Source organism: Moschus berezovskii, chromosome 1 (assembly GCF_049115385.1).
Source record: "Moschus berezovskii isolate FMDL1 chromosome 1, NW_MosBer_1.0, whole genome shotgun sequence".
NCBI lineage: Eukaryota > Metazoa > Chordata > Mammalia > Artiodactyla > Moschidae > Moschus > Moschus berezovskii.
The window spans coordinates 122,383,604-122,406,783 of NC_142460.1; the positions used below are offsets into that span (position 1 = coordinate 122,383,604).

Below are 23,180 nucleotides of genomic sequence, written 5' to 3' on the forward strand. Positions count from 1 at the left end.
CATTAGAATTAATGATCTCTCTTTTAGTTTCCTTTGTTTTCCTTTGGCTTTCATGTAAATTTCTTTTGAAATTCTGATTTTATTTGCAGCGGTCTGATGCTTATATTCTCTCAGCTTACTACAGTAGGAAGAGCTTGGGACAGCCAAAAGAGATAAAAACTGGTAAATATAACTGGGTCCAGACTTTGTTAGTAGAATCATTTAGATTTCTCTGTATTTGTTTTGCTAGGCTTAATATTTGAAAAGTGTCAGCAAGACTGATTCAACTTAGAAATTGCCCATCTCTTGTCTCGTTAATTTATGCATTCAGCAAACGTTTATTAAGTTAGGTCTACTGTGTACCTGTTAATGCTGACTGGTAATGTCACTATTGGGGAAAAGAAATACACTTATAAATTATAACATGAACTCATGGATTCTATTTACTGCTGGAATTAATAAACTTCTTTTAGCTAAATATTATGGACAGTTGGGAGAGCCAATGAAAATAAATAAAACTTTCCTCCTTTAGGGAGGGAAGTGAAAGGAATTATAAGAATTTGGGATCATGTAAGGGGGCTAGTATCAGATTTGCATGTAGGGAAAAGCAAGACAACCTGCCTACAAATGTTTTTCAAGTCTAGAATTTCCTTTACTTAGGAAGCTTCTATTTTTCCCAAGAACTGTATGCATCAATTCCAAGAACTTCCATTTGTTCACACATTTTATTTGAGAGTAAATAGCCTTGGCCCTGTTGTGCCCCAGAGGGAGAAAGTGAGGCTGTTTCAGGAAATGTTGATTCTGAGCCTTGAGATATACTCTAGTGTGGTTCTTTAAATGAACAGACTCCTTTGGTTGGTTGTGTAGTGTGTAAACTCTTAAGACTAAATTTGGCATTAAAGTGGCATAGAGTTGCGTGTTGTTTATTGAACTGTTTCAAATGAAGAAGCATGTAGAAGGACTGACAACAAAATTTTAACTGGAAGTTAAAATTGGCAGAACAGTTTAATATTTAAAAAGCCTTATTGGAAATGTTGATTTTTATTCACATATAAACGCTAATGAAACTGTTTGGCCCAACTTGTGATTGTCTGTTCTGAAAAGTTCAGATATAAATTGGTTCTTTGGAACATTTTCCCATGGGAACAATGTTTTAAAGGAGTGGTCAAGTGTGGAGTAACCAGCCACCTGTGTAGCCCATAATGTTGCTATAATGCTGTCTTTTTGATGACAAATAGTAGTTGATAGTAAAGTTAGTTTTAGAGGCAAGAAAAACTATGTATATATTTGTAAAGTATAAGTAAATTAGAGAAAGAGACAGTTATAGAGACAGTTAATTTAAATAATATCTTAAGAGAAAATTTCCAACATGGTACAGTACCACTTATTAGACAACATGTGTTTAAAAAAATCAATGCCAGTATTTGAAAAGATAAAAATTAAGTGTTTGAGCAAGTTTAGTGGGGTAGATAGGTAGATAGCAGCGGGAATTAAGAAAGTGACTCTAGCCAGCTAATCCGTTCAACTGTGTCTGCCTTTGTATATGCAGGGATAGGCATGTGTTCAAAAGAGCAAAAGACAAAAATGATCCCACTGAGCGTACTTCAGTATCTTTACCTCCTTTAATTTCTGCCTCCTTTTGACTGAGATCCTTTAAAACTTATCCTCCTCTCTTGCCAGCTCACCAGTTCAGCCTCTGCTCGTAGCGCCCTCTATATACAAGTGACACTACTCTTTGAGTGTTATACTTGACCTCATCAAGAAGTGAAATAAAAAAAAAATTTTAGGTTATTGTCTATATTCAGCAGTATCTAAAACTTTTGACCTCCTTCTCTTGGAAACACCTGATGCTGGTTCTCTTATCTAGTTCTCCCATAAAAGCATAGCATCCTGTGTGGTTTTCACAATTGTTTATTTTGTCTTTCCTTCCATAGTGTAAGCTCTCTGAGGTCTTGTCTTGTTCACTGTTCTGTATTAGTACTAGGCCCAATATTGTATAGATAGTCAATAAATTTTTTCTTTTTTAAAAAGAAATATTTATTAAATAAAGGTTTTTTTCCCTGTCATTCTGTAAAATAGTTCTTCAAGTTCTGTTGTTGACCCTGTACTGCTATCTTTCTCTTTCTTTTTTCATAGATAACCGATGCCTTTCATTTACTGTCAATACTGTACGTCCGGTATCCATCATTTTCACTTTGATTAGTATCACAGCGTTTCAGCCCTTCTTTTTTGTTCCAAGTTTATTATGAAAATGTATTCACAGTTAATTTTAAGTGGAAAGGCAGATTATCAAATGGTTTATTAAGTAGTAAGATAGTAACAGCAGATATTTACTTGCTCTTGTTTATTATTCAGGTTCTGTTGATCTGGATGCATTCGGATTCCTAAATTTTTTCCTGCCTTCAGCTTCATTTCTCCATTCTGTCCTTAATGCTATGACCAAAGAAATATGTTTAAGTACCAGTTGGTTCATCAGATAATGGTTTTCTCTTGTCTTATAGAATAAAATTTAGGAATTGGCCTTTTCTTCCTTTTATTTTTTATTTCATTATTTTATTCTGTGAATTCAGGAAGCAGATGTAAGCTCAGAAGGAGGAAAAAATTTCCATGTTTAGAACTACCAGAAATAAGACTAAACTTTTCAGTTGGTGTCAGTTGGTGTTGAGTTCCCCTTCACTGGTAGGAATGTGGAGGAATAGTAAGCAGTTCTCAGACGGGACAGGTCGTTGGAGTTTGTTTGAAGCTATGAGCACTAGCCTTTGTAGCTTTCAAACTGCTTGGGTCTTCCACAGTCTGCATCAGGTCATTTTTTAACGATTAGAACCACATCTTTTTCATCCCCCAGTGCACTTGCACGTAGTAAGTGGTTCAGTTCAGTTCAGTCACTCAGTCGTGTCCGACTCTCCGCGACCCCATGAATCACAGCACGCCAGGACTCCCTGTCCATCACCAACTCCTGGAGTTCACTCAAACTCATGTCCATCGAGTCGGTGATGCCATCCAGCTATCTCATTCTCTGTCGTCCCCTTCTCCTCCTGCCCCCAACCTTTCCCAGCATCAGAGTCTTTTCCAGTGAGTCAACTCGTCGCATGAGGTGGCCAAAATATTGGAGTTTCAGCTTTAGCATCAGTCCTTCCAATGAACACCCAGGATCAATCTCCCTTAGAATGGACTGGTTGGATCTCCTTGCAGTATGAGGGACTCTCAAGAGTCTTCTCCAACACCACAGTTCAAAAGCATCAATTCTTCAGCGGTCAGCTTTCTTCACAGTCCAACTCTCACATCCATACATGACCACGGGAAAAACCATTGCCTTGACTAGACGGACCTTGGTTGGCAAAGTAATGTCTCTGCTTTTTAATATACTATCAAGGTTGGTCATAACTTTCCCTCCAAGGAGTAAGCGTCTTTTAATTTCATGGCTGCAATCAGCATCCGCAGTGATTTTGGAGCCCCCCAAAATAAAGTCTGACACTGTTTCCACTGTTTCCCCATCTATTTCCCATGAAGTGATGGGACCAGATGCCATGATCTTTGTTTTCTGAATGTTGAGCTTCAAGCCAACCTTTTCACTCTCCTCTTTCACTTTCATCAAGAGGCTTTTGAGTTCCTCTTCACTTTCTGCCATAAGGGTGGTGTCATCTTCATATCTGAGGTTATTGATATTTCTCCCGGCAATCTTGATTACAGCTTGTGCTTCTTCCAGCCCAGCGTTCCTCATGATGTACTCTGCATATAAGTTAAATAAGCAAGGTGACCATTCAGATATGACCTAAATCAAATCCCTTATGATTATACAGTGGAAGTGAGAAATAGATTTAAGGGACTAGATCTGATAGAGTAGGTGGTTAACATATATTTATTCAGTAAGTGAATACTGAATAACGTCTGGGTACTTTCCTGGGTAGATGAGGTTCTTGGTTTTCACTTGATACTCTGTTTCTTGATTTGGGAGTGTCAGATCTGAATTCATAGACCTCTGCATGTGAGATCTTAGGCAAGTTACTTATTATCTGAGTCTGCTTTTTCATCTGTAAAGTTAGAATGACAGTTACTATAAGGTAAGTTATTGGGAGGACTAAATGCATATGAAAAATATTTTATAATCTGAAAATGCTTTATAAAAGGTACAAATTATTCAAAATTGATAGCTTTTTTGGTTGAACTAACATATTATGTATCATTTAATATATAAATATGTTAAGTACTGTTACTCTTTCACTTTATAATTAAGCTCAGTTTTCAACCTAGCAAAGGAATTAATTATAGTTGCTTTCCATTCAGAAACAACACATTTCCTCAACTCCTCAAGGCAAAATTTCTCTCTTATATTGTTTTATTCTAAATATTTTATTTCCAAACTTCCAGTACCCATGGATTTTTCTTCCTAGGTTCTGTGTTAACTTTGGACAAAGATTCAAAAAAATGCCACTGGCAAAATTAAATAATATTAAGTAAATTATTTAATTAAGAAATCAGATCAGTTTTTTCCCCCAAATAGATCACATTTGGTGGAATTTTTCCAATTTAAAATTTTGCCTTAAATCTTTGATGGTTGCTAAGTTTTTGTTATTTTTTAGGGGACAAAATCAGTGAAGGATTAGCAAAAAATTTTAATGAAAATGTTAAACACTTGAAGTCTTTATTCTTAATTCTAATATGGTAAACATCTGTTCTTTCTTGCCCTTTAACCAGGTCAGTATATGTTTTGTGCTTTATTCTGTTATCACAAAGAAGAGAAGAAAGACTGCAGTGAATGAAGATTCCTCTGCATTTTAGCACTGCTTTTTCTACTGTCGTTGGCTTTTGAATGAGGATGACAATGGAAGAGATGAAGAATGAAGCTGAGACCACTTCTATGGTTTCTATGCCCCTCTATGCAGTCATGTATCCTGTGTTTAATGAGGTAAGTGGATAAACGTTTCTTCACGTGACCTGTAGAATTTCTTTATGTCTGCTTCATGTATTCATTTGTTCCCCCATATAACAAGTACTTATGTAAATGGACTCCATCTATGTGTTAAGCATTGTTCCAGGGGTGGACATAAAACAGTGAGGGAAAAGGCCTCAGCTTTTGCTCTTCCTCTGGAGGTTTCGCTATAGTAGAAGAGAGAGACATTGGACGAAAGAATACAAGTTATTTTATGAATGAAGAATTGTGATGAGTGCTATGAAGTGTAAAAATGTGTTAAGTAAAGTAGCAGGTGAGACCTATTTTAGGGGCCAGGACAGGCCTCACTGGAATAAGAGACATATATGCTAACATCTGAAAGAGGTAAATAAGGGTTAGTGTGTTGAAGAGTTGGGGATTAGCACCTTTTAGGTAGCCAGAAGAGCAGGCCCGGAAATATCCTAATGAGTTAAAGTGAAAATGAAAAGGTGAAAGTGAAAGTCACGCAGTCGTGTTCAACTCTTTGCAACCCCATGGACTGCATGGTCCATGGAATTCTCCAGGCCAGAATACTGGAGGGGTAGCCTTTCCCTACTCCAGGGGATCATCCCAACCCAGGGATTGAACCCAGGTCTCCAGCATTGCAGGCGGATTCTTTACCAGCTGAGCCATAAGGGAAGCCCAAGAATACTGGAGTGGGTAGCCTGCCCCTTCTCCAGCTGATCTTCCTGACCCAGGAATGGAACTGGGGTCTTCTGCATCTCAGGCAGATTCTTTACCAACTGAAGTATGAGGGAAGCCCTGAGTTAAAGTTCGAGTGAGTAGTGACAAAACATAATTTCACTGATAAATGGAAGATACCGTTGCTTTGTATCTAGAGAAGATATAATTGCTTTTTTATTTGAGGAATTTTCTAGGACTTATTAATACTGACACATTTTAGGTTTTTGTTTTTTTTTTTAAGTTGATATTTAATAGGCTAAGCTATGTAGAGTTTTTAGAACTGGAAGTTCTGTAAGAGATAATTTCTCCCCTCCTTTTAATGGTGAACTGAGGTCCTGATTTGTGAGATTATTTTCTTTTAAGTTTGTTTCTTTACATAAAAAATTCTGAAGAGAAGTGGTCCAGGACTAATAGTATTATGAGTCAGTACCATCAAAAACTGAGGTTCCTGTCTTCTGTTTCATCATTCTAGTGCTTGCCTTCCATTGTCAAGGTCACTTCAGCATATGGGATGGCTGCTGCTGTTTTGTCCTAAGTTGTTTGAAAGGGGTGAAAAAATGAAGCAGGGGGTGGGGATTTATTTCCAGCTGATAAAGCTTCCTTAAAGTAACCTTTCTGAAAGTTGTACTTGAGACTTACATTTACATCTCATTGGCAAGAATATAGATTTATGACTACACCTAGCTAGGCAGTTAGGAAATTTAGAAGTTTACTGAAGAGGAAGCAAAGAGGAGGCATCTTTTGGAAAACCTGTCCCGATTATCCTGCTACCATGATAGCATTGGAGACACTCTTCTAGGGCTGGCTATACCCATCTCTGGCAGCTGAAGCCAACACTCCAGTCATTAATTTTGCTATTTTGTTCTAACACTTTCCCCAGGCATTACAAGACTATAGTTAATGTTGGAAGCAGTGCTTCAGTGCTGTTCAGTAAATATTTACTAAATACCAGCCATTTGTTTGTTGAGTCCACTGCAAGGGTCTGGAGATACAGGGAAGAAAAAGTCAGCATACTTCTTCTCAAGAGTTGCAGGGAACACAGATGTTTAAGCAAATCAATTATTAACTGTTCAGTTATCCTTGTACCAGGTATGAGGTAAAGAGAGTCACTGAAGGATAGATGAGTAACCTGTCTTGACATTTAGTGTTTAAACTTCTCAGGTTCGTCAGGAGCCATCATGACAGTTCCATCCAGAGATGCTCCCTCTTCGTGTTTATGTAGCTAACTCTGTAGGCTGTTGGATCAACTTGTCTGGGGGCATTTTCTATATTTATCTGAGAGTCTTTAAGGAAGGTCAATTTGCATTGCAGAACTTCAGTTTCATCCTCTACTTAATGAAAGAGGAATGAGAAAAGCTTTTTTTCCTGAGTTTGAGTGACCTTTTCTTCCATATGGTGAAATGATTTTATGTGATGCTTGACTTTGGAAAACAGTTGTATAGGATGTAGGATTCGGGTGAACTCTTGGGATTAATACTGGTATACCTTTTCTACTTTATTCATGTGTAAGAAGAATTAACTTGAAAGAAAAAGAAATGGCTATGAATGGACCACTAAATCTCTTCAAAAATCTGAAACTTGAACAACATGTGGGGTATAATGGGCCCAAGATTAGAACACTTTGCCAGATGATTCATAATTGTTGTTAGAAGTGAAATTTGAAAATGAAGTGGCTGGTTGTGTCAGACTGAGAGATACTATATCAAGTTGTCAGGGTCTAATTTCTCAAATTGAATTTACTGATCATGGTATCAAGTTGTTTTTTTTAAATACAAGCGTTGTTCTCTGGCATTCCAATGTATTATTGTAACATCTTAAATACCTTCATTTAACTATAGTTCAAACATGGATTTTTCTATAAATCTAGTAATGGGGAAATTAGAATCTAGTTTGGCTCTGCTTTTCTCTGCTTTGCATATTTAAAGACAAAATGGATGTCAAATTAATTTTACAAAAAACAGCACCACAATAGGGATAAAGTTTTACTCTGAACGTAAATGATTCACTAAATTTTGTCCACTGTGTAGGGAAGAGTTAAAAAACTCATACATGCTCACCTTAATATTACATTCATAATAGTAACAACAGTAGCTTAGAAGCCATTTTGCAGAACAGATTTGTAGACAGTAGGATATCCTTACACCTGGGGAAATTTTAATACTGTTAACTCCAGCTCACAGGGGAACGTTATTTATGACATTCTGGGAGCAAGATGCTTGCTAAACTTAATGAAGCTATGCCCAAAGTAAGCCGCTTGTTTAGTCAGCTGCTGCACAGTTCAGAGTCCAAGTATATTGCATGTGTTGTAAATGTACTGTGAAATAGGTCTCCTGGTTGCATTATGGAATAATGAGTTTATAGAAACCTCATGCCAAGTCTTATATAGATTAGGTTCTCATGTACTGTATTCTTTTTTGCTGAGTCTTTGTATATGGAGGAGGGAGGATGTATGGTTCTTTCTTCATTCCAGGAAAAGACATATTATGTATGTTCTTTTCTGGTGACTTGAAAGAAAACTTTTTAGGGCAAATATAAATATTTTTCCTAGTAAAAAAAATCAAAAGTCAAATTTTAAGTAAATATTTACACTTCTCCACAGTGAAGGCGTGGACTTCACTTATAATCCCACTATTCAGAAGTGATCATAGTTAATATTTTGGATTTGATTTTATTATGAAATCATCTATCACATGTGAGAGGCCTAAAATAGAAGCACATTATAATAGGGAAGGTGTAAACATACCTTGCTACCTGAGTATTAGAGGCTGAAATTATAAATAGATGCAAAAAAAACAATTTAGGTAAATATATGGATGAAAGGTTAAGTTTCATTCAAAGTATTTTTTGAATGTGTGTAGGTGTCTATATGCCTGGTATTGCCTGGGCATTGTGAATATTTTATGAGTAATAATCCTGGTGGGATTATTGCAAGATGTGTGGGTAAATAATGTATCCCACGTGACTCCCAGCAGAGTTCTTGTCAGGTGCTTCACAGATCATTGACTTGGTTCAGTATGTTAAATCTGACCTTTCTTTCCTTTCTAAAATATACATATGTAAATTTAATCTAGAAATCTAGAGCTGTAGATGTCTGTCTTGGCTAATTATATAGTTCCTCACTGACTGAAGGCCCCTTTTACTTGCGTTGACCCTTTCATATACCGGTCAGGGCAGTACAGAGTGAGTTAATGCTGATACTTGAAAGGCACTCATCTGACTCAGACCTTTGACTTGGCGAAAGACGTCAGTGTGGTGTAAACCCGAACAAGGAAATGACTTCCTATCAGGGAGGAAACATTCATTCTGTCTGTCTCCCTCTGCCTCCCTTGCACAAAAAGAACTCGAGATCAGAAGAGCTATATTGCTAATTCTTCTTTGCAGTTCATTATAATTAAATGAATTTGGTGGAAGAAGGCAATTTTAATTTTTTGGAGATATGCCTTCATTAGTTAATTAATATCTTATTTAGTTGCTTACTTGATATTTTTTCCTACCTGGATCGTCTCGTGTCTTTCCTTTTACTTACCAGGGCAGTGTTAGATTTTACAAGATTTGTAGAAGCCAAGTTAAATAAATACTAAATTGAATGGCCTATTGTTTATTTTGGAGATAAATTGTTAATCTTGGCCAGTTTTGATGCTTTTCTTTTTGTTAAGGCAAGTAACTCAGAGGGAGATAAGGTTCTTGGCATTTCTATCTTATTTAGAAAATTGATTTAAACTGTTTGGAGAGTCACTAGATTGTATGTGTGTGTGTAAAACTGTTTTCATTGCCTTAAAGAATTGAAAATAATAGTTATTGCATAATGTGATCTATAACCATAAGATTTTTTTTAGAAATATTATACTTGCATAAAAGTCAACAAAGATTACATTGATTTTGAAGGTTTACTATTGTCCCAAATAAAAAATATATGCATTGAGTTTTATTGAGTTAACAGGCCTAATTCTTAGGGACTAACAAAATCTGATTCTAACTGAAGCTAATTATTTTAAGCCTGGCAATTAATTTTTCAAAAAATGTAGTAACTTTTATGAAATTGTATACCTTCTTTAGCCCAATGAAAAGCAACTTATACAGTGTTTAATAAGGACATTTATCTTTCAGGATTATAATCCTTATACATTTGATAATAAAAGCTAAAAGCATTTGGGTTGAACTTTCGATTCAGGACTTTTGGTAGCCGTTTTTTAATTCTGGTTAAAAAAAAGAAGACAGATATAAACATCTGTAAAATCCAGATGACCCACAGTGTTCAATTTAAGTAACAAACCTTTTATCAGTACTGTTTGCTAATTAATAAAAAAAGACTAATCTTAGTTTAATGCCTAACTGAGGAGATGAAAAAGCAGTTTTAAAAGAGTTTGGTAGTAGGCACTAGAAATAAAAACAAAAATAAATGAGACCTAATCAAACTTACAAGCTTTTGCACAGCAAAGGAAAACAATAAAAAAATGAAAAGACAACCTACAGAATGGGAGAAAATATTTGCAAATGATGCTACAGACAGGGGCTTAATCTTCAAAATATACAAACAGCTTATTCAATTCAACAACAAAAAGACAACCCAATTGAAAAATTGGCAGAAGATCTTAATAGACAGTTCTCCAAAGAAGACATACAGACAGCCAATAGGCAACATGAAAAAATGTTCAACATCACTAATTATTAGAGAAATACAAATCAAAACTACAGTGAGGTGCCACTTAACACCAGTCAGAATGGTCATCATTAAAGTATCTACAAATAAAAATGCTGGAGAGGGTGTAGAGAAAAGGGAACTCTCCTATACTGCTGGTGGGAATGTAAGTTGGTGCAGCCACCATGGAAAACAGTGTGGAGGTTTTTCATAAAACTAACAATTGCCATATGATCCAGCAATCCCACTCCTGGGCTTATACCTGAATAAAACTATAATGCAAAAAGATACATGCACCCCTGTGTTTATAGCAGCACCATTCACAGCAGCCAGGTCATGGAGACAGCCTGCATGTACATCAGCAGACGAATGGGTAAAGAAGATGTGGTACATGTATACAGTGGTTATGTTGTAATCTGTATATGCCGTGGATAAACTGTAATGGAAAAGAATACTAAAAATAGAATGCATGTGTCTAACTGAGTTACTTTCCTGTATAGCAGATTGGCACAACACTGTCAAAATCAACTGTACTTCAATTAAAAAAATAAAAGAGTAAGGTGGTAAATATAAAAAATCTTAAGTAATACATATTTTCTTTGTTTTGGTCATTTTATAGTCCATATACACATAATTTTGCCATCTCTTTTTAACAGAACATTGAAAGTTAATCTTGAATCCTCCTCCCATTTTCAAAAATTTAAGTGAATATGTTTATTTCTACTACGGACGTATACTATTTTGAATTCTGTGCTTGTCTTCAATCAGTCTTTAAGGTGATGCATGCTAAATCGCTTCAGTTGTGTCCAACTCTTTGCAACCCTGTGCACTTTAGCCCACCAGGCTCCTGTGTCCATGGGATGCTCTAGACAAGAATACTGAAGTGGGTTGCCATGCTTGCCTTGAGATCCTCCCAACTCAGGGATCAAACCCGCATCTCTTAAGTCTGCTGCACTGGCAGACATGTTCTTTGCCACTAGCGCCACCTAGGAAGCCGCAGAGGAATAAATAAGGGACTAATACACATCGTCTATAATACAGATCTATTTGAAGAATTATGTTGATTCAGAATCATTAGCAAGTTATGTTTGTTAATTGATGGATGTATCAGTGTGATTACTGTAAAATGCAGTATAAGTGATGTATTTTTTGCAGAAAACTGATATTAATGATTTAAAATTTTTATTGCAGCTAGAACGAGTAAATCTGTCTGCAGCTCAGACACTGAGAGCAGCTTTCATTAAGGTGAGGCACAGATAATTTATTACTATGGTGGTTAAAATGTATCTTATAAAGAAATCTAAATACCATGTCATAAATGTCAGTTTTTCTTTTTGGATACCTTTCTCTTTTGTTTTGGTTTTGCTGTTTAGTGAAAACCTTTTCAGTCACCTTGTGCCTGTTTTAGTGTACACTGTTAAAGCTTAAAACACTTCTAAAAAGTGAGTTGGAAAAAACACAATGCCAAAAACATTAACAGTTAAAATTTCACCAAATGAAAAAATACTATAGAATACACAGTTGTAAAAAGCTACATTATTTTACACCTGCCTCAAGCTGCAAAAAGAAAAAAACCAAATACTATACCTAAGTTATCCCTCTCTCAAAATAATGCCATATATGTTATAAACCTTGTTTTTGGCATTGTGCTTTGTACCATTTATTAAATAAAAATTAAAAAAAATAAAAAATAGAAAGTGAGTTGGAACAAGTGCCGTTTCAGTAGCATTCAGCTTTTCATCACTTAGTGCTTTTGAACTGACTTCTTCAGAATGTTTTCTCTTTAGCTTTAGAGTATATTTTAAAATTGTTTTATTTGCCGTATTAAAAACTTTTATAAAGTTATACCCAAAGATTTTCTTCATGCTTTTTTTAACTATAGAACGTAAGTGTAAAACTGTGTTTTGAGTGGGAAAATAAGACCTCTGTGTTGATCACATCAAGGATATTTTGAGGATCAGCTGAGTCACTCAGGATGAACTTTTTCATTGTCTTATTGTTTCATTGCCCTGAAGATGTTAAGTTGATAATCCCTAGCTTACATGTTGCTGTTGAGCATTTAAAACATAGCAAGTTCAAATTGAGTTGTATTCCAGGTTTTGAAGATGAGTACCAATAAAGGAATATAAGCAACTTAGTAATATGTATTATATTGCTTGCATGTTGAAATGATAATATTTTGGGTGTACTCTTAAAATAACTTTATGTGTTTTTTCTTTTTACTTTTTAAATGTGCTACTAAAAATTTTAAATCAGAAAGGCTCCTACCGAATATCTCTGTTGGATAGCCCTACTCCACTTACTGAGTGCAGCCTTTCATATAAGACTTAATCCACTTCATCCTAAATACATATCCATCCCAAGTCACTTCAGTTGTGTCTGACTCTTGTTATACCATGAATTGTCGCCTGCCAGGCCCCTTTGTCCATGGGATTCTCCAGGCAAAAATACTGTAGTGGGTTGCCATTCCCTTCTCCAAGGTATCTTCCCGACCCAGGGATTCAACCCACATTTGATCCTCTTATATCTCCTTCACTGGCAGGCAGGTTCTTTACTACTAGCGCGACCTGGGATGACCTAAATACATATCAGGGTAACCAGAATTTTAATTTTTATTTACTTTTTGTGTGTTTGCTCCCATCAATAGATAAAACAACTTATATTTCAAGCATTTTAATGTTTAAATCTCAAATAAATTTATAGTTGAGTCTCATTGGAGTTGAAACTGAATATTCAGCTTGATTTCTTTTTATGGCAGAGGTTAGCTTATTGATACCTCACTTACCTGGTAGCATAAATAATGTCGTTAGACATCTGTCTGTTTCACTACTAGAAATTACATTTTGTGTGTTGATCAGTACTGCTGCTGCTGCTGCTAAGTCACTTCAGTCGTGTCCGACTCTGTGCGACCCCATGGACGGCAGCCCACTAGGCTCCGCCATCCCTGGGATTCTCCAGGCAAGAACACTGGAGTGGGTTGCCATTTCCTTCTCCAACGTGTGAAAGTGAAGTTGCTCAGTCTTGTCCGACTAGTAGCGACCCCATGGACTGTAGCCCACCAGGCTCCTCTGTCCATGGGATCAGTACTATTTTGATGCAATACTCTAAAATGCAGTGCCTGTATACACATACATACTAATTTTATTTAAATATTTTCTGCCAAATCATTGGATTAATAAAGAGAATGAAGCAGCACCATCCTTAGTGGAATTTTTTGTTATTGTTTTTCGTTTTCTTCTTTGCAATAAGTATCATTGTGATTTGGAATGGTATATTTGGTTGTCAGGGTGGCATTATGGGGATTATTTTAACCATCTTTGTGGCCAAAGAAGGAAAAGTGATCCATTGCACACTGTAGTATTGATAAGGCAAAAGTCAGTTTTTTGGCTTTTCCGATACCAAGAAGAGAGAGAAACTTCTCCTGTGTGTCCTCATAAGGAAGACTCACTCTGACATATTTATTATATACCTTCTGACAGTCATAAAAGACATAAAATAATGAACTTTATTAAGCTTTTCCTTGTAATATCCTTATATATAAGCTGGTGTTTTAACTCTAAAGTACAATTAAAAAGCAAACTGTTTAAAGTATGTGGTTATGATAAATCTCGTAAAATATGATAGACCTGGGTAAATTTTATTCATGGCACTGATTCCTTTTTTTTTATTTTAATTGGAAGCTATTTCCTTTGTAGTGTTGTGGTGGTTTTTACCATACATTGACATGAATCAGCCACGGGTGGTGCTTGGGTACCCCCCTCACACCTGCCTCCCCATCCTATCTCTCTGTGTTGTCCCACTGCACCAGCTTTGAGTGCCCTATTTCACGCATTGAACTAGGACTGGTCATCTATTGCACATATGGTAATATACATGTTTCAGTGCTATTCTCTCAAATCATCCCATCCTTGCCTTCTCCAACAGAGTCCAAAGTCTGTTTTTTACTTCTGTGTCTCTTTTGCTGTCTTGCATATAGGGTCGTTGTTACCATCTTTCTAAATTCCTCATATATGTGTTAATATATTCATGTTTTTCTTTCTGACTTATTTCACTCTGTATAATAGGCTCCAGTTTCATCCACCTCATTAGAACTGACTCAAATGTGTTCTTTTTAATGATGAATAATACTCCATTCAGGCTTCCCTGGTGGCTCAGAGGTTAAAGTGTCTGCCTCCAATGCGGGAGACCCAGGTTCAATCCCTGGGTCGGGAAGATCCCCTGGAGAAGGAAATGGTAACCCACTCCAGTATTCTTGCCTGGAGAATCCCATGGACGGAGAAGCCTGGTAGGCTACCGTCCATGGGGTCGCAAAGACTCGGACACGACTGAGCGACTTTACTTTACTTTAATATTCCATTCACGACAGTGTGATCACTCACCTAGAGCCAGACATCCTGAATGCAAAGTCAAGTGGACCTTAGGAAACATCACTATGAACAAAGCTAGTGGAGGTAATAGAATTCCAGTTGAGCTATTTCAAATCCTGAAAGACGATGCTGTGAAAGTGCTGCACTCAATATGCCAGCAAATTTAGAAAACTCAGCAGTGGCCACAGGACTGGAAAAAGTCAGTTTTCATTCCAGTCCCAAAGAAAGGCAATGCCAAAGAATGCTCAAACTACCGCACAATTTCATTCATCTCATGCTAGCAAAGTAATGCTCACAATTCTCCAAGCCAGGCTTCAAAAGTACATGAACCGTGAGCTTCCAGATGTTCAAGCTGGATTTAGAAAAGGCAGAGGAACCAGAGATCAAATTGCCAACATATGTTGGATCATCAGAAAAGTGAGAGAATTCCAGAAAAACATCTACTTCTGCTTTATTGATTATGCCAAAGCCTTTGACTGTGTGGATCACAACAAACTGTGGAAAAGTCTTCAAGAGATGGGAATACCAGACCACCCGACCTGCCTCATGAGAAACCTGTATGCAGATCAAGAAGCAACAGTTAGAACTGGACAGGGAACAACAGACTGGTTTCAGACAGGGAAAGGAGTACGTCAAGGCTGTGTATTATCACCCTGCTTATTTAACTTATATGCAGAGTACATCATGAGAAATTCTGGACTGGATGAAACACAAACTGGAATCTAGATTGCTGGGAGAAATAGCAATAACCTCAGATATACAGATGACACCATCCTTATCACAGAAAGTGAAGAAGAACTAAAGAGCCTCTTGATGAAAGTGAAAGAGGAGAGTGAAAAAGTTGGCTTAAAACTCAACATTCAGAAAGCTATGATCATGGCATTTGGTCCCATCACTTCATGACAGATAGATGGGGAGACAGTGGAAACAGTGACAGATTTTATTTTGGGGGACTCCAAAATCACTGCAGATGGTGACTGAAGCCATGAAATTAAAAAATGCTTGCTCATTGGAAGAAAAGTTATGACTAACCTAGACAGCATATTAAAAGCAGAGACATCACTTTGCCTGCAAAGGTCTGTAATCAGAGCTGTGGCTTTTCCATTAGTCATGTATGGATGTGAAAGTTGGACTATAAAGAAAGCTGAGTGCTGAAAAATTGATGCTTTTGAACTCTGGTGTTGGAGAAGTCTCTTGAGAGTCCCTTGGACTGCAGGGAGATCCAATCAGTCCTGAATATTAATTGGAAGGACTGATACTGAATCTGAAACTCCGATACTTTGGCCACCTGATGTGAAGAACTGACTTATTTGAAAAGATCCTGATTCTGGGAAAGATTGAAGGCAAGAGAAGAAGGGGTCGACAGAGGATGAGATGGTTAGATGGCATCACCGACTCAATGCACATGAGTTTAAGTCAACTCCAGGAGTTGGTGATGGACAGGGAGGCCTGGCGTGCTGCAGTCCATGGGGTCGCAAAGAGTCGGACATGACTGAGTGACTGAACTGAACTGAATATTCCATTGTGTATATATATGTACCACAACTTTCTTATCCATTTATCTGCTAATGGACAGCTAGATTGCTTCCACGTCCTAGCTCTTGTAAACGGCATGGCACTGATTTTTAATTAGGGATAGTGAGAGTTATTTGGAGGAAAGTATATTAGTTTTGCATTGATTTATTCTTAATTACTGTATTCTGTTTGGTAAAATTTCAAATGATTTTAAAGGAGGGCATGCATTAAAACATTAAGATTTTTGTGATTTTTAAACTTTAACTTACTTGAAAAAAAAACCCATGTCCAGCCATATATCTGTATTTATATCCAGTTATATTTTCATGTTTCCAGTTCTTGGTTCATAGCACCAGTGATATTTATCAGGCTTTAATACCTATTTTTGTTATTTGGAGAAAAATAATTTTTCCCAAGATACTAGTGATTATTATCTTTTATGTTATCGATCCTGCTTTCCCCTCTGGGAGGTTACTGATAATGTTAAGGATCATTGATCCCAAGAGAGGGTATTTCTGCCCTTGGCTTTTCGTAAAAGTTGGATAACACAAAGTTTAAGATTGTATTCTGAAGGAAAACTTGAAGGTATAGATACAGTGCCTGATATAAGGGTTTTTCAGTTAGAGTCACTGGTTATGTTTGAGGCCTCTAAGATAAAAAGTAGCTTAACTAGGACGTCAGCCAGAAGATGCTAAACTACTGTTCCCAGAGTATGTGCCAAGGTACCTTGGGACCAGAGGGGTGTCATGAGATATTTTAAACATTCGAAGGAATAGAGTGATTTCAACATTAGCTTGACACTGTGTGAACTACTGGCTTGAGATAGTTTGCAGTTTCAACATCATCTGGGCTGCATTCCTTTCAGTGATGTCATATCTTTGTGAAACTGGACTTTGGCCACTGCTGTTGATAGAAAGCAAGTTCACAAGAAAATCAATGTACAGTAGGAAATGAGGGTAGAAAATTCTAATCTAATTCCAATATTTAAGAAACCGTGCAGTGCCCAACAGGTTCTCACATCTCATTAATAATAAATCATGGTTATTTATGAATAAATAAAATATTTTTCTTTCAATTCATGTGATTTTTAAAGGCTACTAAGTTGTTAGGACATAAGTACTTAACTAAAGTTGTTTGAACTTTACCTACTGCACAGCAGTGTTAGGTATTTCGGTATTTCTTCTGGCACTAAGAACACTGAACTGAGAAAAAGTAGGGACATCTCTGAGGACTCTAATGCTGCAACTATGGCATTTGAGGGCTCCAGACGAACTGGGTACTGAAAGCATTGTTCTCAGACTTGCAGAAGCATTTTATTTTTTTCCATACTTTATTATAACTTTAACCAAAGAAGTAGTATTTTTCTGTTGGCATTCTCTGGAAGCGCATAGAAAAATTAACCAAAGAAGTAGTATTTTTCTGTTGGCATTCTCTGGAAGCGCATAGAAAATCTCCCCCGCTTTCTAAGACAATTCATTGTGTAGGTAGATTTAATGTTACTCAGAGAAAATAAACCACTCTTACTAAACAGTGGCTTGTTTCACTCTTAGAAAATAGCTATGTTATTTTGTGGCAGTTTACCAAATTAATAATGTTGACACCATTTTAAGCCTTTTTTGTACAGCTTATCTTTCAACAACTCTTTTTATTAAAATAGATTCTTAAATACATTCATGAGAGGGAAAATCAAACAGGTTTTAAAGAAGAATTCAGTAGGACATACTTTATTAACTGTCAAAATGACTTTACTGTAAGCATTTGACAACAGTTAAAATTATCCCAGGATTGAACTAAATGTGTGTGTTTTCTTTTCTGCTTTCATTCCACAACCTTTCAGTTTTTCGTACTTGAAATCTAATAAGAAGCAAGATGTTATAATGTAAAGAGCTGAAGAAAGCTAAAACTGCAGTGATACCAGAATTGAGGAGGCAGAGGCTAAACATAACTTGGCCCATCAGGAAGCAAATAGATTGCCATTAGATAGGTCATATTTACTATGTAGTACCAGGGCAAAAAAGAGAGGAAATCATCAGCATAATGTTGGCAGGCATCCTAAAAGAAACAGAGTGTGATTACAAAAAGTTTTAAAAATAATAAAATGGGGCAGAATTACAAGGGAAAAATCCAAATTTTGAAAACTAACTTTGGTAAACTCAGGACTTTATGTTCAATCTTGAAATGACTAAAAGGTTTTAGCGCCCTAGGGAATGTAAGTAACAGAATCAATGCAAGCTTATTAGTGAAACAAGCTCAGGAGGTAGTAAAAGGATTAATGGTTTTCTGAAAGCTAGTGAAGGAAATATTCTTGCTGCAAAAATAAAGTAGGAAATGAAAATCATTGTGTGAGAATGTAGTTAAGGGATCATATAGCTTCAGTAAAACCTCCAAAATGAATCCTAGTTTGTTTTTTTTTCTGACAGTTTGTTAATTTAAATGCAGAGAATCTGAAGGAAAGAAATTGGTGAGATGAGTTACTGTTTGATTTTCAAGTTGAAGTATTGCTTAATGAAAAAGAGCTAAAAATCTTCTGTGTTTTTAAACTATTGAAAAAATAATTGAAAAACTATCTATATGTATATATGTAATGTACATATATTTACTCTTTATTTCTATGTTTGTTATTAGTTTGATTGCAAGAGAGTATAAATGAGAAGTAGGAAATGTTAAATACGTTATGTTCAGATGGAAGTTTGGATCGTGACTAGTAATCTATGGATGCACAAACTCCCCACACATAAGTGAATGGCATCACGACGCTTGCTTTGCAAAGATTTCTGCCCTTATTTGTAAGTTGATCAGTTTAAGGAGGTCCTCAGAGATTCTTAATGGTTAGGTTTTGGCTTTAAAATATTGATTCAGTTTCTGTATTTCAAAACTAGCTTTCTCTTTCTTATAGGCTGAAAAAGAAAACCCGGGACTCACACAAGACATAATTATGAAAATTTTAGAGAAAAAAAGTGTAGAAGTCAACTTCACAGAATCCCTTCTTCGAATGGCAGCTGATGATGTAGAAGGTAATCAGAAAGTCTTGTTTAGTTTTCTTACAGGTATTGCAAAGCTCTTCCTCCAAGTCTTTCTTATTTGATAACAGTGGCTCGTCCCCTCCCTCCCTCTCCCCTTCCCCTTCTCCTCACTTCCCTCTTACTGTTAGTGTTATTGTTTTGAAATGAAAATGGGGGGGCAGGGAGGAACCCATATAAAATAGAAATGTAGTTCTATTTATTTTTTGTCAGATTGATTTACTAGACGTAAAGCATTTGTTTATGCTGCATGGTTTATTTTTTCCCCCTATTAATTAATACTTTTGATGAGTTCTAGTTTAATGAAGAGACAAGCTCTTTGGAAAGGTGGTTTTATTTTGTGTTGACTTTATGCAGATACCAGTTTGAAAGTAATGAGTTTCTTCTTTTTAAATTTTGGTATAGCATGTTTGTGGGTTTTTTGGTGTGGTTTTTTTTTTTCGAATATAGATTTGCGAGAACAATATTACTAATCATCCTTTTGGCCTCTTTTCACATTTTTGCTTTTTTAAATAATTGGAAATGTATGTGTGCTTGGTCGCTAAGTCATGTCCAACTCTGCAGTCCCATGGATTGTAGCCCACCAGGCGGCTCTGTCCATGGGATTCTCCAGGCAAGAATACCGGAGTGGGTTGCCATCTCCTTTTCCAGGGGATCTTCCCGACTCAGGGTTCAAACCCATTGTCTACCGCATTTCCTGCATTATCAGGCGGATTCTTTACCACTGAGCCACTTAGGAAGCCCTGGGTTTCACTTAAATTTAGTAGCTATTTTCCCTCTAATTTCGAAAAACATAGAGGTATAATTTCTCATGTTTATTAAGGGAGAACAAAAATAGATATTTTAACTGATTCTGTAAATTATGAGAAAGTCCTCATTATTCTGGATTGAGCATCTGCAGCCTGTCAGGCCAGGTTGTATTGATGAGCTGGTAGAGTTGTAATGTTTCCAAGTCTACAGTGAATCTGGTTGTGACATTTTTGCCTTTGCTGCTTCTGACTAAACTTCCTTACCAAAGTTTCTGTTTTGTGATGCCAAGCCTTATGTTGGACTTTGTATGGCAGTATTTTTGTTTAAGTGAGATTTCAAGAATGTGCTGAAGACTTTAGTAGGTGCCATTGTATGTTCAATGTAGAGGTTTGTTTAATTAAACTCATACTCACCATTGGCAGATATATATTGCCGTTGTATTTGTTACAAATATCATTACTTACTAAATGTTTCCTTGTGAAATGTAACTTGAGAGGCCTGAAAAATTTAATTAAGCCTTCCTTTTAAATTTTATTTCTAAGATTTCATGGAATTTCCATTTATCCCATATTGAAGATGTTAATTTTTTTATCTTCTGATAGTTTTTACTTGGAGGGAGCCCTAATACAATTACTGAGCTAAGTTAAACTGTAATGAATTCTGCTTTGCAACCTTGTTCTTCCTAGTTTTCTAGCCTTTTATCTCCCCACTCACCTCCTTGACCAATACATTGGAAATTCTTAGACTTGAATTTGGCAGCAAGTTGCATGATGTTTTTTAATACGTATTTATTTCATCAGAGTATATGATTGAACGACCAGAGCCAGAATTCCAGGACCTAAATGAAAAGGCACGAGCACTTAAACAAATTCTCAGTAAGATCCCAGATGAGATCAACGACAGAGTGAGGTTTCTGCAGACAATCAAGTAAGCAGCTTTTTGTTGGGTTCTTCTTCTTTTTTAAGTACTTCAAAAGGACCGCTCATTTTAGATATTTTACTGTGGTATGACATTAATATTAAGTTGAAATATTAATTTGAAATAAAAAATTTGAAAATTACTATATATTTTTTTTGATCTTTAAACTGCCTCTGGCTTCTGAGTACAATAAAATATTTTAGAATGTTTCATTTAAAAGCAGAGAATGTAATGTACATAAACTAGCATGCAGTTTGAACTTCATAAGAAGTGGAAGAATGTAAATGTCAGATTAAAGTGAAGAGGGTAGTTGAAGAGATTGATAACAAAGGATACCAATACTGTTTTTTATTTCAGAAATAGTTCATGTTATTAGCATAATGATGTACTTCTTAGTTGTAAATAGCACTTTCTAATACTGACCAAATTGTGAGCCTCCCCAAATCCTTGCATTTGGAATGTAGAGTGAAAGAAATTGAGCTGACACAGTTCAGTTCAGCCAGGAAGCAGGCTGATGGGCAGCAGCAAGAAGGGTTCTTCTAGAACAGGGACACTGGCACCTCCACCCAGGGGCATTCTCAGGGGTGAGAGGGCGGAGGAGTCAGAGGGGAACTCCAAATGTAATTTCTAGATGAGTATTTTTAAACTCGAGTCTGATAATTTTCTTCCACCTCAATGGGTAGGACACAAAACTGGGAATAACTAGTGGGACTATCAGTGCAACCTTTTGGTGAAACAAGTAGAAATTGCTAGAAAGGAGTGGGAGGGAGGTTCAGGAGGGAGGGGACAAATGTCTACATGTGGCTGATTCATGTTGTTGTATGGCAGAAACCAACACAGCACTGTAAAGCAATTATCTTCCAATTAAAATAAGTTTAGAAAAAGCAGGTAAGGACTATTGGAACCAGACTTTAAAAAAAATTGCTAGAAAGGAAGGATTTAGCACAAATCTTTTTCTGGAAGAAGCTGCATTGTAACATTATATTTTTCAAGAACTGAAGGAGGCTCCCCTGGCGTTTATAAATATTACCATACATCTCACAGGAAGAGTGTTCTTTGTAATTCACATAGAAAAATTATATTTTAGCTGATTGGCTACATTTTATTGGGATAGAGGGAGGAGTTTAGCCCATTTTAGAAAATAATGGTAATAGGTACCAACTCAGCTATCAAGGGATGACTGTGTTCTTTTTGGTTTTCTGATTGAGTATCAGAAAGTATAAAAGACTCCACTGACTAGTCAAAGTCCCTGTCACAGAGACTAAAACCTTAAAGTAAATATTTTACTTTTATTGGAAAGCCTCAGCTTTCTTTAGTAGTTTTTATTACAGATTTTTATTTTCAGTTTTGTATAAAGTGAACATGGATAATTGTTAGTGATCTCAAACACAGCTGTTTAAACACTTATTTCTAGAATTTTCAAATAATATAATTTATTTTGATAATCATATGCTACATTTCTATAACCCGGTTTGAACCTAAGCAGACTGACTCCAAGGACTTCTCTGGTGCTTTCCAATCATAGAGATTCATAATGTCAGTCTAATCAGGTGATTGAAAAAAAGAATGTTTCTGCTGTTTGGAAGAGGCCTGGTAAAGGACATCCTGTATATTGGATGTCGGTAGGTAAGAGGGAGAATAGTGTTGTGGCTGAAGCTGGGAGTGAGATGGTATGCCCGGAACCCTCAGCCTGCTAGTTTGATACCCTCTTTCCACTTCAAGGACTCCCGGACTCCTCTCTGCTAAACCCATTGTTACTCGAAAGAGAGAGAGTTTGAAAACTATCTATTACCAGCCACATTTTAATCATAAGGAAGTTGAGGTCAAGAGTCTCTGAGTCTTGTCCTTAGTCATTGACAGAGGCTGAATTAGGGTCTTATCTCTCATTTATGGGGCAATAATAGTATTTCAGTTCTGTTTTCTGGAGTGTGCTCTGCACAACTGAATTAAGATTACTGGCAATTAAAATTTATTTTGTATCCATTTTAAGAGGGATAACTTGCCATGAAAATTGTTGAAAATATGTATTGTTTCTAAGACTGAAATTTAACCATGTATGTATTAGCATGGATGGCTACGGCTATTTGTATCACTGACACATACAGATAAATTTTGATATATATTGTTACTGCTATTAATTGTTTGACAAATTAGTGGATAAAATTGAGCCAAAATAAAAACGGTTTATCCTTCAAGCACAGCATATTGTGCAGTTATTATTTTACTTTCTCATACTTAAAGTGAATACCGTCTTCTCTCATTATTTTAACAGTACTTTTCAATATACCTGTATCAAATACTTACTGTCTTCAGTTCAGTTCAGTTCAGTCGCTCAGTCGTGTCTGACTGTCTGCGACCCCATGAATCATAGCACGCCA

General features: G+C 36.3%; 1 protein-coding gene across 3 annotated transcripts in view; it reads left to right on the plus strand.

The window, feature by feature from the left end:
* PDCD10 (programmed cell death 10) overlaps positions 1-23,180 on the plus strand; it is a 44,114-nt gene that overhangs the window by 12,698 nt on the left and 8,236 nt on the right. For all 3 annotated transcript variants that reach the window (XM_088839324.1, XM_088839325.1, XM_088839327.1), the window contains exons 2-5: positions 4,675-4,885; positions 11,424-11,477; positions 19,011-19,128; positions 20,685-20,811. In XM_088839324.1, the coding sequence (XP_088695450.1) occupies positions 4,790-4,885; positions 11,424-11,477; positions 19,011-19,128; positions 20,685-20,811 (395 nt within the window). In that variant the 5' untranslated portion in view covers positions 4,675-4,789. The remainder of the gene's footprint in view (positions 1-4,674; positions 4,886-11,423; positions 11,478-19,010; positions 19,129-20,684; positions 20,812-23,180) is intronic.